Source organism: Electrophorus electricus, chromosome 6 (assembly GCF_013358815.1).
Source record: "Electrophorus electricus isolate fEleEle1 chromosome 6, fEleEle1.pri, whole genome shotgun sequence".
Lineage (NCBI taxonomy): Eukaryota > Metazoa > Chordata > Actinopteri > Gymnotiformes > Gymnotidae > Electrophorus > Electrophorus electricus.
Window position 1 is genome coordinate 19,569,607 of NC_049540.1, and position 15,455 is coordinate 19,585,061.

Below are 15,455 nucleotides of genomic sequence, written 5' to 3' on the forward strand. Positions count from 1 at the left end.
TGCTGTTCTCTAGCCAGATAACACCATCCCCATTATGCTCTGCATCAAAGTGTTACCTAAAAGGCTTGAATACGATGTCCTGCAGCAGGTTACAGTGCTTCACGGATACATATTTTTCACTGATCTCTTGTACATGATTCAGGGGGAATCTGAACAAGAACTGCAACTGCAGACCACTGCCTTTCACAAACAATACATGAAACATGCTTCTGCACCTGCCACCTTAATTATTAAAGGAAATGTTTAAGCTGTTTTAAGTTAATCTCTTTGGCTAAAATTACAACTATGCAGCAGTGTGGAACTACGCCCATAAAGTAGAACTCGGACCAATCCCACCCATTTGTTTTTTCCTCCATTTCAAGGTGCAACAAAATCAGGTGACATCATATTTATAGTCATCCCATCTCCCTGTTTTTAAACTTTCTTTTAGCAACAGCTTCAAAGACAGCACGATGCTTAACCTCGAGGGCTTTATTTTCCTTTTTGCCTATCACATCACATTGCTGGCTCAGAAGTTTAATAAAACACATAGAAAACTTTTTCAGAACACAAGAAGACCATCCATTAAAGTGTATCCTACCTATATTCTGTCTATCAATACAATAAATGCGATCTTTTAGTAGACTGTAAGATATATGGGACTTTGTTGGGAGACCAGTTTTTATGCAGCAGAACCTTTGGCATTGCATCCGTCCAGGAAAGCCGCCGTGAAGCTTCAGTAGTCGGGCTTGGTATTAGGGCTCAGTTCTTCACACGCTGGGCTCCCAGAGGTACGCTCCATGCTGTAGTGCAGTTTGACTTTGGCGCCTTTAGGGGGAGACCTTAGGGCATTTTCCCCGTAACATCACAAACTGGGATGTGGATCTGGCGGAGTTGAGCCGAGTGCTCCCTGGCTCGGAGCCGCAGGGCTGCGATGCTGGACGCTCTGCGGTCCACGGGTGGAGAGGTGGTGGCCGGGATGGAGGAAGAAGGGGGAGGGGGATCGGGTGCATTAGGGGGGGACTGTAGCGGTGCCTCTGCAGGGGGCAGAGGTAGTCTCTGCAGCACCAGGGGAGCCATGCTGCTGAAGAGTCTGAGATGGAAGAGAAGTGTTGTTCGTCACAATGGGAGGTCATAAAAAGGCCTTCATGGTAACATACGGTTTGGGGGGAAATACGAAACAACAACTTGAAGAGCCATTGCAAATTAAAACACTGTCTCTTTAACAAGGCATGAACCCCTTGCACTATAAGTACCAGTGGGAGCTTTCATTCCTTCCTGTCGTAACTACATGCCATTTCAAATTAGTTCAGTGCAATTATGGAATAATTTACAGCAATAATGGTGCTATAAAACTTAGGTAAGTCTCACCTTCCAAAGGGCGGTCCAATGAAGGCCGGGTGCCTGAACATGGCTGCCCCGAGCAGAGAGCTGATTCTGTGGGGGGGCGCAACACTTGGGAGAGCCTGGCTTAGTCCATGGAAGGAGGCTGGCCAGGTTGACTCAAGGGCTGGGTGTGGGCTGGTGGTGAATGGACTCCCACCTAAATAATGGCACAAGGGCTGGCCTGTGGTGAGGGGTCCAGGGAAGTGGAGGCCCAGAGGATGGGCCTGAATCCCAGCCTTCTCTCTTTTTCTCCATTTTGCACGTCGGTTCTGGAACCAGACCTGTGGGAAATGGCATTTTTTTTCAATAAATAATATTTCTTGTCAAATAAGAAAAGAGATTATTATAAAATACTCAAACAGAAATACCGAATCCCTAAACTGATTACAATTGAAATGATTCAAGTTGATTGGAACTGAACGAATTAGGGGACGGCAGTGTAACACATGTATGTAATGACAATGTGCGCGTATATATTTGTGCAATAGTTTTGTCTGTAGTTAAAATGCCTGTGATTGGTAATGCAAAAAGTAAGTGTGTGTAAGTGTGTGTGTGTGTGTGTGTGTGTGTGTGTGTGTGTGTGTGTGTGTGTGTGTGTGTGTGAAGGATAGTGGGAAACTTCCGTTCTACGAAATCTACCTGACACTAGTAATAAACTAAAATATTGAATATATAAGACTTTGCCGCCTCTTATCCACAGCGGAATCACAATTGCTTGGTGCCAAGACCTTGTTTCTTTACGAAACTTCTTGTTTCTTTACAAAATTCCAATTGTTAACTCTATAACTGTATTCTATTAATTTGCAAATTCAATTTGACCTAATTCAAATATTTTACTATACAGTAACATAGCCTACAATAATTTAAAACAAAACGAGAAACAATAAATAAATCAAATAAATCTTGCACATAGATCTAGAGTATATGTGACGTTCAATAAGTCATGTAGCATATCTAAAGTAAACTACGCTTGTTTGATTAAACCAGGCCTAACTTAAAATCAGACTGTATGACAGCTGTAATTTCTTTTAAATGGATTTATTACATTTTTCTGGGATATTTTGACAGTGAAATTCCATAACTTTATTGTAGAAATATTCCTATTACTAAAAAAAGATGGATAATTACTTACTTGCACACGCGCCTCTGTAAGATCTAGTCGCATTGCTAATTCCTCTCTGAATAGCATTGAGGAAAAAGGAAAAAAGAATACAAATGTATAAACTGGTGAACCTCTTACACGTGAACGATTTACAGTTATTTAGGCCTAAAATATTCGGACATATTAATGTATCGTTTCCGTTAGAATTTTAAATATTTTACTATATTATTCCTTTATGCAGCATATGAATCTGAACATTGTGTAACCCATTAATTAGTATATAGTTTGATTTTGTGAACATAACAGTAAACAGCTCGGTCCTACCGTAGCTAAAGTTACAACATTTTAAAAACATATTCCATTAAATTGAACTAACTTCAGTGAAATAGTAATTTGATATCCATGGCTTTATACAATGTTTATAATTCTCTCCATTTTCGTTATTGTTAGTTTATTAAATGCAAAAGTAAATCATGAAACTGAGGAAATCACGAAGTACACAAATAGATCTGTTGATATTTAAGCTTGTTTTGTTTCCATATATTCAAATCAAGATTAGTTGTCAATTACAATTATTTGAGCATTGTGCATTAAGAGAGGTTTATTTAATACATTTGTGATGTTTCGTATCGTTTCATAGGTTAAAGGGAGCCGAGTATTACCAGATCACTCTGCCGGCAGGAATGAATAGGCCCATGCATATACAAATATTCAGTGCGTCAGCTACTGCAGGCCTACCTTGTGAACACGTCAGGGTAATGTGTCTTTTGAAACGCCCTTTCCAACTCCTCTAGCTGGTAACTTGTGAATGTAGTCCTGTATCTCCTTTGTTTCCGTTTTAATGTCCCATCCTCTGCATCACTGCCTGCTGACAAACAAACGCTGTCCTCGCTGTCCCTTAAGTTTACATTTTCGTCTTTCAACCCCTCTTCGTGTCCAGGAGATAGACTTGTCTGTCGACAGGCTCTGCCTTTATTTGTCTCAGCTTCGTCCGGCTTGTGGTTAGAAGTGTTATTCTTGAAAGAACTGAGCAGCGTATTTTCCCGGTAGGATTTGTTTCGGCTGATGCTGACCTGTGGCGCTTGTGTGATTTTCAGTTTCTCATACGTACTCTCCACAAGCCTCTCTCCTGTTGCGTCTTCGTCTTCATGAATATTTTTATTTAATGGACTAAACGGGCGGCACATTTTGGGCGACAGGTACATGTCCGCTTGATGTGGTACACACATATCTGGCACAGCTGTACATAGAAACAACGGTTAATGAATGGTAAATACAATTTCAACCTGTTTTAACGCTTTCTACGATTTCAAAGTTAACTTTTTAACTTGAATATGTAAAAATTGGGTCGTAACGTGTGGTATAATTAAGATGTCATTAAGATTAAGATGACATTTTTGGAATTCCATTACTCCGATTATTATTAGTTTAAAAGCACTCCAAATACGCACCTTCGTTTGAATGAATGCACTCCTGTGTTCGAAGCGGTGCTGTCAAACTTTGTATTTCAAGAACTCTGACTTTAAGAGGACTTCTCCTGCCGAGGATACTATCAATGCAATAGGACGATAATAAAGTTGACGATTTGCACTTGCAGGCTGCTTGATCGCGGATATCATCTTCTGCTTGAGAGCTCATGTCGTTGGGGCTCATGGACGGGGGGAATATGCAACCCACTCTATCACGGACTTGTTGCCTGCGCCCCAACCCCCCTGTCACACTGACATTTGTAGGCTACTGATGTTTTAGCTTCCCAGTCCCGACATCTGATTGGACATCCAAAGAAAGGCTCCATGCCATTAGTTCGATTTAAAGACCCGGTCAACATGGATGAGTTCGTCTCACAATAGGTCGGTAATGTAATGCGACAAGCAAATTCTAGTGAAACCGACCAGCCTTCAGGCCTGGTTTTACACCGCAAAAAAGTCGTAGTAAACCTAAGACATTTTAGACACGTTTTCGGATTTCACCACACAGCTGTAATTGTTTTTTCTTAATATAACCAAGAAGGATCACGAAGGCTACGACTCGTTTGCATTTTTTTTAATAAAACATAGTAAATGTCTTTCCGATAGACAAAATATAATTTTTAATTTAATCTTTCATTCATTCATTCATTCAGTCATTCATTCATTCATTCATTCATTCACGCAGTCAGTCAGTCAGTCAGTCCGTCAATCAGTCAGTAAGATAGCCAATAAGCTGGCAGTTCGTGACAGGTTTTAGATTTATTTGGGAAGTTCATATGTCCATTGACAAATTATTGTGATATTACTAGGCTTACGGTGGCTGCGCGCCGCCTGCTGCACAGTTTATGGTAATTACAACCCCGATATGAACACTCATAAAGAACACACAGGTCTTACAAAACCTTTAGGCTAATATACGCTTTTCAAGTGAAAAACATGAATATTTCTTTTTTTTTTTTTAATGAAACCTAGCCTATTCACACAGACACTAACGAAGTCATTTTGTTTAGTCCTATGGTCAATCCGAACGTAGTTTTTTTGTTTGCTTATTTGTTTTAGGTTTTTATTCATTTATTTTTCATTTGAATTTCAGGTGTTGGCTATTATCTGCCAACAACAGGTTAAGTTTTCCATCGGACTAGGACAATCGCGTCGTATCCATTCCCGTGCCCATGGTAACAGTACACAAGCGATAATAAACTAAATAGCACGAGGGACAAGAACGATAAAAAATGGCAACAAATGAGACGGCAGAAGAATCGGTTGATGGGCCATACTACCTAGAAAAAGTATCCATTCCAGAAGACTCTGAAGATGGTTTTGATTATGAGGAGATTACTGTCGAAGAGGAGAGTATAAGCGAAGGAGAAGAGGATTTGGAAGCTGCAGTTAAGGCTTTGCGTGATCGCTTTGATGGCTCGGAATCTGTAATACAGCGACCGTCCTCAGACAAGCAGCCGATAACGGCCATCCCTGAGGTTGTAGATGATTTTCTCCGCAATTTTCTTGCTAAAATGGGAATGCACAGGACATTAGATTGCTTCCAAACAGAATGGTTTGAAATGTTACAAAAAGGGACGCTTAAAACAGAGCAGATTGGATTCATACCTGACGCCTATACGCACAACCAGCTCTTGGATAATGAGCTGAAAAACATTCAAAGAGAGCGAGACAACTATAAGCAGGCGGCATTCCAAGCCGGAGAGACAATTGTGAAACTTCAAAAGGAGCGCGACTTTCATCGTCTGCAACACACGCGCGTCGTCCAAGAGAAAAACAGACTGATCGAGGACATTAAACGGTTGAAGAAACACTATGCATCCTACGAGCCTGCTTTGAGACAACTGAACGAGAAGTACCAGATGGTTCTGAGGCAGAAGATGCTGATCAGTATTGAGAGGGACAGAATATCTGGTCAAGTTCATAACCTGGACAGCACATGTAAAATGCACTCTTCACAAAATGGACAACAGAAGGTCCAGCGTAGTCCAGAGAGAAGTAGAAGACCTGGAGATGATGGGCTAGCTTCTTACGACCCCACCAAAGAGCCAACCAAGAGCATGGCTAATGGACATCCAAAAGACTCTGAGTTCCCAGCCAGCACACGTGTGAATCCCTTACTGCCCCAAATCAAAGCTCTGTCTGCTCAAAGCACCAAAGTCTCTGGCTTCTCCTTGACCAAGGCCTTCAAAGCCCACACCATGGCTGTGAGCTGCCTTGCTCTACATCCCCGAAAGCTGGTCGTGGCCTCGGCCAGTGACGATCAACGCTGGAGGCTTTGGGGAATACCAGAAGGTGAGATGATAATGACAGGAGAGGGTCACACCGACTGGCTGTCCTGCTGTAGCTTCCATCCCAACGGGGGCTGCTTGGCCACCACCGGCGGGGACACCACAGTGAGGATCTGGGACTTTACCAAAGGGTGCTGTGTGCTCACCCTGGAGGGTCACGTGCATGCCACCTGGGGCTGCTCCTTCCACTCTTGTGGCAACTTTGTGGCCTCATGTTCCATGGACAACACGGTCAAAGTGTGGGACCTGAACAGCGAGCGCTGCCGCCACACCCTGCGTGGCCACGTCGACTCGGTCAACAGCGTCATGTTCCTGCCCTTCTCTAACATCCTCCTCACCTGCTCAGCTGACAAGACCCTGTCTCTATGGGACACCCGCGCTGGCCTCTGCGCCCAGACCTTCTACGGCCACAAGAATTCCTGCAACAGCGCAGCCTTCAATGCTGTGGGAGACACCGTCGCTTCCTGTGACTCATATGGTGTGGTGAAGTTATGGGATGTGAGGAATATGTTAACCATGGTGACTATGGATATTGGGCCACATCCCAGCAACCAAGTGGCCTTCAGTCCAAATGGACGGCTGCTGGCAGTTGCTAATAATGATGGCTCAGTGAAACTGGTTGAAGTGGCATCTTTGCATGTGTCCAGTTTGTGTGGACATACCGATGCTGTTCAGAGCGTAATTTTTGACCATAAAGGAGAATACTTATTATCTGCAGCATCTGATGGCAAAATCTCCATCTGGTCATAATATTTTAAATTTGTTACTAGGTGATATCATTTAGCTTTTAGGATACTTATGATTTATTTGTCTGAAATGTCCAATTCACAAAATCATTATTGTTTCATTCAAACAGTAACATTTCTGCCGTTAGTTATATAATAAAAACGTACTGAAAGAGGTTTGCTCTCATGCGTCTTTAGTCTAATTACGTGAGTAGTATATATTCATCTACAGTAGGCCTGTACAATAAATGAAACACTTGTTTATCACATTTACTATTTAAAAGCTGATATTCACCTTTACCAATTATTTCAAAACACTGACAACTACTCTGACGTATTCACGTAACAAGAAAACAAAAGAAGTGCCTGTTCTTCCCACTTCTAGATGGCGCTCATCTAACATATGAGCAGTTCATGCAGGAAACGCGTAGACTGTAAAACCAAAACAGACACACACCCCCAAGAAACGCGGGACATGTGGTTTAATAGCGTAGTTTAAACGTGCGTTTTTGAACTTTGAAAACTGTCAGTATTGTTAGACAGTCAATTCATATAAATTCTTTTCGCTTTCTGATTGAGTCATTTGTTCACGCGTCCACGTACTAGCTAGCTAACCTAGCTAACCTAGCTAGCTAACAGCAAACGAGCTAGCTCGCTAGCGAGTTATGCAAGCATTGAGTGAATGTGTGCTAAAATTTGCGTGTTAGCTAAACTACCTAGCGGCAGGCAGGCCGTTTTCTTCCTGGTAACTAGTTTAATCACATCGTCCCTCTGCAAAAATGATGAAAAGCGTGGGCAAGCTCTTTGGATTACGACGGAAATGTGCTCCGCCAAAGTCCCGCATTGACAAGAAAAAGACGCGAGTGAATATGATCGACCAACTTCTCGATGACAGCGATGAAGGATCATACGCCAGCACAACTAGTGTTAGTTCAGAAAGCGAGTACCGGGAGTCTGACGATGGATCTTACAGCTCTGACAGCTCCTATCGACCTAAACGCGAAAGCGATGGAGATAACAGTACCGAGACAGATGAAAATTGCGCCGCGCCTCGCAGGCAGCGCAAGAGGTCTACGAGCGTAAGAGCCCTGGAGGACGACTCGAGTGGTTCGTCCGAGAGCGACGTCGGGGCCGAGCCTCGCAGAAAAGCTTTACAGAGAAAACGCCTGAAGCTTCCAGATTCCGAGGACGAGGCAATTAAGGAGAAGAAAAAAGAAGCAGAGGTTAAAGAAGCTGCTGCGAAGAGGAGGGAGCGAAACAAGAAGCTAATGGAACTGTCAAAGAAGAGAACGTCAGTTACCCCGCGACGCAGGCGCAGAACTTTGGTAAGACAGCTGAGATATTCCTGTCACACACGTCTTGGTTTCACTTGCTTACACTTCGCAAATCTTGGAAAAATCTCACTATTTCCCACTTAGGGTTCAGAAGAGGAGGAAGGTGAGGAGGATAAAGGAAAAGATGAGGGCAAAGCAGAGGATTCGGGAGAGAGCTCCAGTGAAGAGGATACCAAGCCTTTGATGGACAGCAGTGAAGAAGAAAAGCAGGAAGACAGTGACAGCTTGAAGGACTTCATCGTAGATGAACAGAAAGGGGAGGCGGAAGAGGATGAAGCAGAGAAAACAAAGGACAAAGACTTTCTCTCTCATCTTCCACGCCAGTGTAAGTATTCTGTTTGAGTATAACTGCTGTAGCTGTGGACAGAGAAAACGTCTCCCATTACTTCTGTGTTTGACTTACGTTTTGCTTCTAGCGTAAATCAGTAGTTTTTTTGCCTGTAATCTGGATGTAAAATAAACTGACCTAACAGCTCTTTGAACCTTCTCCTTCATAGTCATTACTGGATCTCAGTTGACCCACTTTCAGGTGGTGGTCAAAGCACTGCTGATCAATGTGCTGGACGCATCCTTCCTCAAGTCACTTTATGGTATTTTTTTTTTCTGCTTTGTCTGGTTTTCCTGGTGAAAATTGATGTCTGCACCTGGCCTTTATTGATGATTGAGTCATATGGTTTGGTTGGTTGTGGATTCGTCAGTTGACTTTCCACTTACAACTGCAGATGGAGAGCGGACGAAGCGCTACGCACAAGAGATGAAATCATCGCTGCACCACTTTGACGAGCGACTGGTGCTCCCGCGCTTGGAAAACCTGAAGCAGAGGAGTCGCTGGAAGGACCGCTACAAAGTGAGATGCAGCCCTACAGCAAGCACCAATATGGTGTCACGACCGCACTGCATAGCTGAGAGCTGCTCTGGGATAAAAATGTTCCCATGTCCACATACCCTAAAACAATCCCCACTCCATCTCCACCCTATTTCTGCATGCCCTAACACTGTCTACAACCCATTACAAAATGCATTACACCATCCCCACTGCCGTAGTCACTGGTACTTCATAGACATGAAGTATGTTGGTGTTATTCACCATTTTACAGCATGGACTACCACACCACCAGATGTTGCTGGACTGAGAACAAATAATGACACACAGGCCCAGCAAGATCTATAATCCACATGGTGTACATATATAGGCCTGCTCGTTTGAGGAAAATTTTATTATCATTCCAATACTGTTACCAGGATTTTGTTTTTCCATATCTACGGACACTGGAGAACTGCACGGTATTACCACTGTTGGACAAATGTGTGCAAGTCTCTAGTGCATGGTGTATGTAGTAAAGGGTGGACCCTTTCTAAATTGTGGCTTGCTCTTGATAAGGAACGCGTGGAGTGCTACCCCAAAGTGCGGATTACCATGGTGAACATCCGCACGAAGGGCTGCGAGGCCTGCGAGCTCCACAGAAACGGCCGCTTCAGCGTGCATCTCTCTGGACAGCTGTATCACAGCGACACCCTGCAGGAGGACCATTTCATGCCCGATGACTCACAGGTGACACCCATCGCACTGCTTCCTATTTTAATGACTAAATGCGGTAGGTCTTTTATATCGGTGTCTACAACTTGCCAAACCTTAGCACACCATTGTTGTGATCCAGCACAACTGGGTAAAATTTATTTAAGCTAAAGATGATGAACAGCACAGTGCTTTATAAATAGGGTTTGATTACTGCTTAAATACTGGTTTTACGAAATGTTATGCAATTTTTTTTACATACCCCAAATGTATCTGATCAGCCCAGCCATATGTATTGTTTTAACATTTATTAGTTTTGCACTGAAGGCAAATGTAGCTAGCATGTATTACAAGCCATTTCACACACAAATTCTTTTTTCCATTATATGACCAAATCTTCATATTTGCTTCAAATGACATTAAGCATGTGACTTCATTATAAATACATTATTTTGTAAAATGGCACAGATGGTTTGCATTTACAAATTTACATTCAAAGTAGAACTAGAACTATTTTCTCACTTGGATTTCCAGTGCAGCTTCACCTTTAAAGGAAGAAAGTGATTCTGTTTGTCCAAAATGGCGGCACCCCTAACATTATAGTATTCAGTTATACAGTGAAGTTTGGTTCATGTTTATAGATTACAGTGAAACATAGAGTCTGACACCACATCAGCAAGTCTGTGTGTCATTAATGAAGGACTGAATGCAGACTGAGACAAGTGTGTGAAAATGTGAGCATGTAAATACAGTAAAATGTGGGTAAAATGGTTAACCTTGTAGCTCCAGTGCAAAACTAATAAACAAAGCATTGGACACCAAACAGGTCTCAGCTGATTGGCCAGATTTGGGGTAAGTGGAACATTTCATCAGACAGTTCCTTCAATGTTACACATTTTTGAAAATTCAGTGTTCTTGTTCCTGAATACTTTATTGTAGCTTTAATACAACAATAACATTTTTACAGAAAATATGGTGTTACTTTGGTAGAAAGAACACTGATACTGAACACCCTTCTGTGTCTTAATTACAAATTAGAGTTTCCTTGTGGGCTCAGTGTGCGCCAGCCGTACTGAGGTGTACCACGCACTGAAGCATTTCAAGTACCATCTGTCTGAGCGCTGCCGCTCTGCACTGGAGGCTCAGAAAGGGGTAGAGGAGCAGGAGGGCGGAGACGAAGACGAGCCAGTAAAGGACATAGTTAACAAGGTGTTCAACAAACTGCAGGAGGGAGGCTGGATTACTGAGGTCTGTAGTTTGTCCAATGTTCATATATATTTCATGTGCAGACTACAGAAAGTGTTTTTCATTTGCTTGTTGATCCTGCAATACTAATTTTTCTATTTGTTTATTTTTGTAAAGCAATATGAGGAGTTTCAGGAGCACCTCAATGCTGCGGATTTCTTCCAAGAGGAAAAGCTTGACTAAGGAAATTAACTCTTATGTAAATACTTTTACATATAGTCACAAATCGTTTTGAGCTTTACATTAAAATTCAGTGTATTTCATTGAATGGCATATTACATATTAAAGGTTAGTGTTTGATTTACATAGCATAATTTTTCAATTAACGCATTTTACTTTTACAGGATTTATATATATTGACATCAGAGTTAAATTTGAGAATGTATAATGATCCATCCTAATTCTAAATCTTTTCAGGATGAGGTGTATCTTTAATATTTACATTTATGTACGTATAATATATACCGTATATAACCTGAGTAATTGTAAAAGTGTTTTACTACATTTACATTTTGTTAATTTTATGTACATACCATTTTATTTTAAGCATGTTTGTGAGTTTATAAAGTTTATGTATCACTCATAAAAATCAGAATATCAAAACTTGTCATTTGAAGGAGGGAAAAAGACCCTTTTCAATAAACTGAGGAGATTACATTTGTGCTGCTCCTTGTTTTCATGTAAAAGCCTGCATTCTGTGAACTGGGTTTTGTTTTATTTTTTCTGAGCTGACACTGACACTTTGGTATGATAGTTCATCTGGTTTGCATGTTACTAATATGTATTAACTTTTGAGAATTTATCTGTTGTACTTCATCTAGGTCTGTGTTTCAGTAATTACAAAAAAAACTATTGATTCAACCTTTCAAAAAACAATTTGTAATGATGAGTGCAGAATATATACTGAGTCATATTAAACATTTATATTTTTATTAGAAACACATTAGCCAAGCTCAGTTCAGAATCTAAAGGGAAAAGATGAAACCACTTAGTGATACAAAACCAATGGGATCAAAGCAGACCAAGTTTGTACTCCGTCATGATGTGTGGCTCTCCCGTCACCTCACACTGTGCAGTATCTGGAACAAAAACAAAACACATATTACAGATGACCTTGAAGTCAGAGATGTGATAGCTTGTTCTTCTAGTGCATTCAAGAATAGCTTTCCAAAACACCATTTACAATATTGCTATTCCCATCTCATTCTGAGATCACAACATAATAGCATTTTCTGTTACATGACAAACAGCTGATTCGTTCTCTAGACAATAAGAAATAAGTGGGATCAACTTCTTTTACCATTAAGGATGTCCTCAAAGCCAATGCTCTCATCGGTGCCTTTAAGTGTATCTAGGGCCAGGTTTGAACTTGGCAGAAATGGCAAACGTTGAATCTACAGAAAACAAAAATTAAAATCATGACACGCAACACAAAAACATTCCTCACTTACCCATTTCCCCTTTAGGTGATGACTGCAGAATCATTACTTACAGTGTAGTAAATTCTGGTTGACATGACGCATGCTATACAGGGCCAGTTTTCAGTTTTAAGAAAAACATTTAAAATGTGTTCCACATGATGATGGCATTAAGTGCAAACTGAACACATTCTCACTTGTTTGGCAGCTCTGTACTCCATTTGAAGCTTCAGTGGAGCATGGAGTCCTTGAATGTTCCTTAGTGTGGAAAAGTTCATTTTGTCCTGGTTAAGTTGGAACTATGAGTAGAAACCACAAAGCCAGCATTTAGACGTGAGATGGTAAATTATCTTCACAAAAACATGTTATGCGAGTCTATTTAAAGAGACATTTTTAATACAAAGAGCAAAAAGACCCATATTTAGTTTTAATAAATATACCTAATTTCACAATATTATGACTTCTCTCATTCCTAATCCAGAAAGTGGGGACACTGGGGGCTTGTTTTGCCCAAAAAGAAATTATACTCACATTTTTCTCAGAGAGCTCCAATGGATGACTGGGGAGAAGCTCATTTTTAACGCTTGAGAACCTGAAGTCACAAAATTACTCGTGAGTACAAGAAGAGACATGAACTCTGATTTGTTAAACAAAGCTGTCTAATCTAATCCTCACCCCATACGCAGTGTGTCTTGTATACCATAAGGTCCTGCCTGCGGGCAAAGACCTGCCACTGGGACACTGTCCTTCAGTTGTGAGCGGAGACCACGAGTGTTCTGCAAAAACAATATGCCTATCGTTTAAAAACGACGCCGAAACCAAAAACTAAACGAATAAGAGAAAGATCAAAACAATTTAAGAACAATCCATTTACAACTCTAGTTAACTACAATTCCGAAGTCCTATTTGAGCGTGTTGCAAAACAGAAAGTGCATAACTGTACCAAGAGAATGACGCATCACATATCGCTAACTAAAATTAACAGATTAAAGCATATTAAATTAAAGCATATTAAATAGCCTATAGTATATAGAGAGAGACCGATTTTATTTTGCGAAACACCAGTTAGTTGCCCTTTGATAATCTAGGTAACTTGTAAAGCCAAAACAAAAATGTTTTCGTTAACTAGCTAGCTGACTAACCGCCACCTAGTTAGCTAGCTAGCTACAAACTAGACCAACATCTCATTAGCATTAACGCTACGAGCTACACTAAACACAAAACGGACTAAAATGTACAGTCTGGACATATAATACGAAAACCTAAGTGATGACAAATGAAAAACATTAATATTCGACTCTACGTTACCATTTTAAGCACAGTGTCTTCTAAGAGTCCCTATGTTTTAGCTAGCTAGGGTAGCAAAGAAGTGTTTCCTGTTCAACTCCGGAACCGCTTGTTATTGTGTTTCTAGTAACCAACGTCATATCTGGTTACACTACGAATATTTTCAGACTCAAAAGTTAATACAAGCATTATTATTTACCGACCTGCGAAATAAAAACAAATGTCTGTCCTAGCAAAAGCACAAATTATACATAAAACATTCTTTCATAAACATTAAGTAAGACTTAAGAATGGAACTATGAGAGCTTTATACAAGTGGGGGTATAGCTCAGTGGTAGAGCATTTGACTGCAGATCAAGAGGTCCCCGGTTCAAATCCGGGTGCCCCCTCTTTTCCATTAGTTTATAGCCTCTTTTTTTTGTAATCAAATGACTTGTATATACAAATTATAAAGTACACAAACCCCACTAATCTCCCAGGAATACAGGCAGAAGCACCACAGTGTGTACTCTCGGTATTTTAGTGGAGTTTAAAAACCATTCTGTTTTAATATGATAAATATGATAAATTCTCTCACCTGTCCATGGGATGGTGTTATTAACACGATTCCATTTAAATCTTCAGTGCAAGTTATCATTTATGCAACAAATACCACAATTTATTTAACCAGAATATTTTTTGCAGGATGGTGTAGGCAGGAACTGTGTAATATCATTAATATTTTCCTACTTTTAGGACATTTCCTTAGTAGTTATGTAAGGAATTGTCAAAGTGTATAATTAAAAATGCCTATCATTTATACATTGCAACATGAAATGAGAACCATTGGTTAGTCTGTGTTCTATGCTAAATATTCACTGTTGTGTAAAGATGGTTTAAAATTAAATTATAAATGAACATTCTACCATCAGTGAATCTTTGCTGTTCTTCGTTAACAATTGCGTTGATGTTATTATTGCATTTAATGTTGTGTAATGTGTTTTATGTTGATGTTCTAGTAACTACACTTTTTCCCACACATTTATTTTATGTGTCTCATCACACATTTTACATCATCCACTCAAAGGAAGTCTGTTGTGACAAAGACATCTTCTGTGGAGATCACCTTTACAAAACCAGCATTATACACTAGAACAAACCCTCCAAAAATAAATTATTATTATTATTATTATTATTATTATTATTATTATTATTATTATTATTACATTGTCCTAAATACGTAGACTTGATTTGAGCTTTTAATACATGTTATTTTAGTTGTAATTAATGTGTTTATGTGTTTATTTTTATTTATAAAACATAAAATGTCATGTTTTCATGTAAGTTAGGTCAGCCTAAATGTTAGTGAATTTTCTTTGGACATTGAAGTATGCTATGTTATAAAATATCTTTTAGTATTTAATAATATTTTGTTAATACTAATTCAAATTCATATTATCCCATAAGAACCTGTACCCAGTTAACATTAAAGGAAAAATGATGGGAGATTTAAAACAGACCAAATGGACCACATGGAGCACATTTCTGAATTTTATATATTTATTTATTTTGTGTGTGTGTGTGTGTGTGTGTGTGTGGTGTGTGTGTGTGTGTGGTGTGTGTGTGTGTGTAATTCTACCCCTAGTGTTAAAGACCCGTAATGTCTCATTTTTGCTTAATATGCCTCGTTTTTTGCTTAATAATGCAGATTCGCCTTTTTATTA

General features: G+C 40.1%; 4 protein-coding genes and 1 non-coding gene across 5 annotated transcripts; 3 read left to right on the forward strand and 2 right to left on the reverse strand.

The window, feature by feature from the left end:
• Positions 1 to 451: 451 nt before the first annotated feature.
• Positions 452 to 4,178, reverse strand: LOC113571285 (aristaless-related homeobox protein). The gene is made up of 5 exons (XM_027000140.2): positions 3,919 to 4,178; positions 3,206 to 3,707; positions 2,498 to 2,543; positions 1,351 to 1,646; positions 452 to 1,072 (listed from the first exon to the last, which is right to left on the reverse strand). The coding sequence occupies exons 1-5, from the start codon at positions 4,118 to 4,120 to the stop codon at positions 823 to 825; spliced, it is 1,296 nt and encodes a 431-aa protein (XP_026855941.2). The 5' UTR covers positions 4,121 to 4,178; the 3' UTR covers positions 452 to 822.
• Positions 4,179 to 5,132: 954 nt separating this feature from the next.
• On the forward strand, positions 5,133 to 7,122 carry LOC113571294 (sperm-associated antigen 16 protein). Its single transcript, XM_027000151.2, has one exon. The coding sequence runs from the start codon at positions 5,169 to 5,171 to the stop codon at positions 6,975 to 6,977; it is 1,809 nt and encodes a 602-aa protein (XP_026855952.2). The 5' UTR covers positions 5,133 to 5,168; the 3' UTR covers positions 6,978 to 7,122.
• Positions 7,123 to 7,336: 214 nt separating this feature from the next.
• On the forward strand, positions 7,337 to 11,704 carry ccdc82 (coiled-coil domain containing 82). Its single transcript, XM_027000152.2, has 7 exons — positions 7,337 to 8,277; positions 8,371 to 8,611; positions 8,784 to 8,876; positions 9,009 to 9,133; positions 9,668 to 9,838; positions 10,841 to 11,050; positions 11,165 to 11,704. The coding sequence occupies exons 1-7, from the start codon at positions 7,732 to 7,734 to the stop codon at positions 11,228 to 11,230; spliced, it is 1,452 nt and encodes a 483-aa protein (XP_026855953.2). The 5' UTR covers positions 7,337 to 7,731; the 3' UTR covers positions 11,231 to 11,704.
• Positions 11,705 to 11,960: 256 nt separating this feature from the next.
• pomp (proteasome maturation protein) lies at positions 11,961 to 13,854 on the reverse strand. The gene is made up of 6 exons (XM_027000137.2): positions 13,774 to 13,854; positions 13,141 to 13,241; positions 12,997 to 13,057; positions 12,663 to 12,764; positions 12,348 to 12,441; positions 11,961 to 12,126 (listed from the first exon to the last, which is right to left on the reverse strand). The coding sequence occupies exons 1-6, from the start codon at positions 13,774 to 13,776 to the stop codon at positions 12,059 to 12,061; spliced, it is 429 nt and encodes a 142-aa protein (XP_026855938.1). The 5' UTR covers positions 13,777 to 13,854; the 3' UTR covers positions 11,961 to 12,058.
• Positions 13,855 to 14,069: 215 nt separating this feature from the next.
• Positions 14,070 to 14,141, forward strand: trnac-gca. Its single transcript has one exon. It is a non-coding gene; the product is annotated as a tRNA-Cys (tRNA).
• The last annotated feature ends 1,314 nt before the right edge of the window (positions 14,142 to 15,455 follow it).

Excerpts from the sequence above, each read along its gene's own strand:
- LOC113571285 (XM_027000140.2), bottom strand. The coding sequence starts at position 4,120 with ATGAGCCCCAACGACATGAGCTCTCAAGCAGAAGATGATATCCGCGAT. Across the intron at positions 2,544-3,205 it reads TACCCTGACGTGTTCACAAG|AGAGGAATTAGCAATGCGAC; the intron begins GTAGGCCTGCAG and ends AATGCTATTCAG. Across the intron at positions 1,073-1,350 it reads ATTGGACCGCCCTTTGGAAG|ACTCTTCAGCAGCATGGCTC; the intron begins GTGAGACTTACC and ends CTTCCATCTCAG.
- pomp (XM_027000137.2), bottom strand. Across the intron at positions 13,058-13,140 it reads CAAGACACACTGCGTATGGG|GTTCTCAAGCGTTAAAAATG; the intron begins GTGAGGATTAGA and ends TTGTGACTTCAG. Across the intron at positions 12,765-12,996 it reads TGGAGCTCTCTGAGAAAAAT|TTCCAACTTAACCAGGACAA; the intron begins GTGAGTATAATT and ends TTCTACTCATAG.
- LOC113571294 (XM_027000151.2), top strand. The coding sequence starts at position 5,169 with ATGGCAACAAATGAGACGGCAGAAGAATCGGTTGATGGGCCATACTAC.
- ccdc82 (XM_027000152.2), top strand. The coding sequence starts at position 7,732 with ATGATGAAAAGCGTGGGCAAGCTCTTTGGATTACGACGGAAATGTGCT. Across the intron at positions 8,877-9,008 it reads CTTCCTCAAGTCACTTTATG|ATGGAGAGCGGACGAAGCGC; the intron begins GTATTTTTTTTT and ends TTACAACTGCAG. Across the intron at positions 11,051-11,164 it reads AGGGAGGCTGGATTACTGAG|CAATATGAGGAGTTTCAGGA; the intron begins GTCTGTAGTTTG and ends ATTTTTGTAAAG.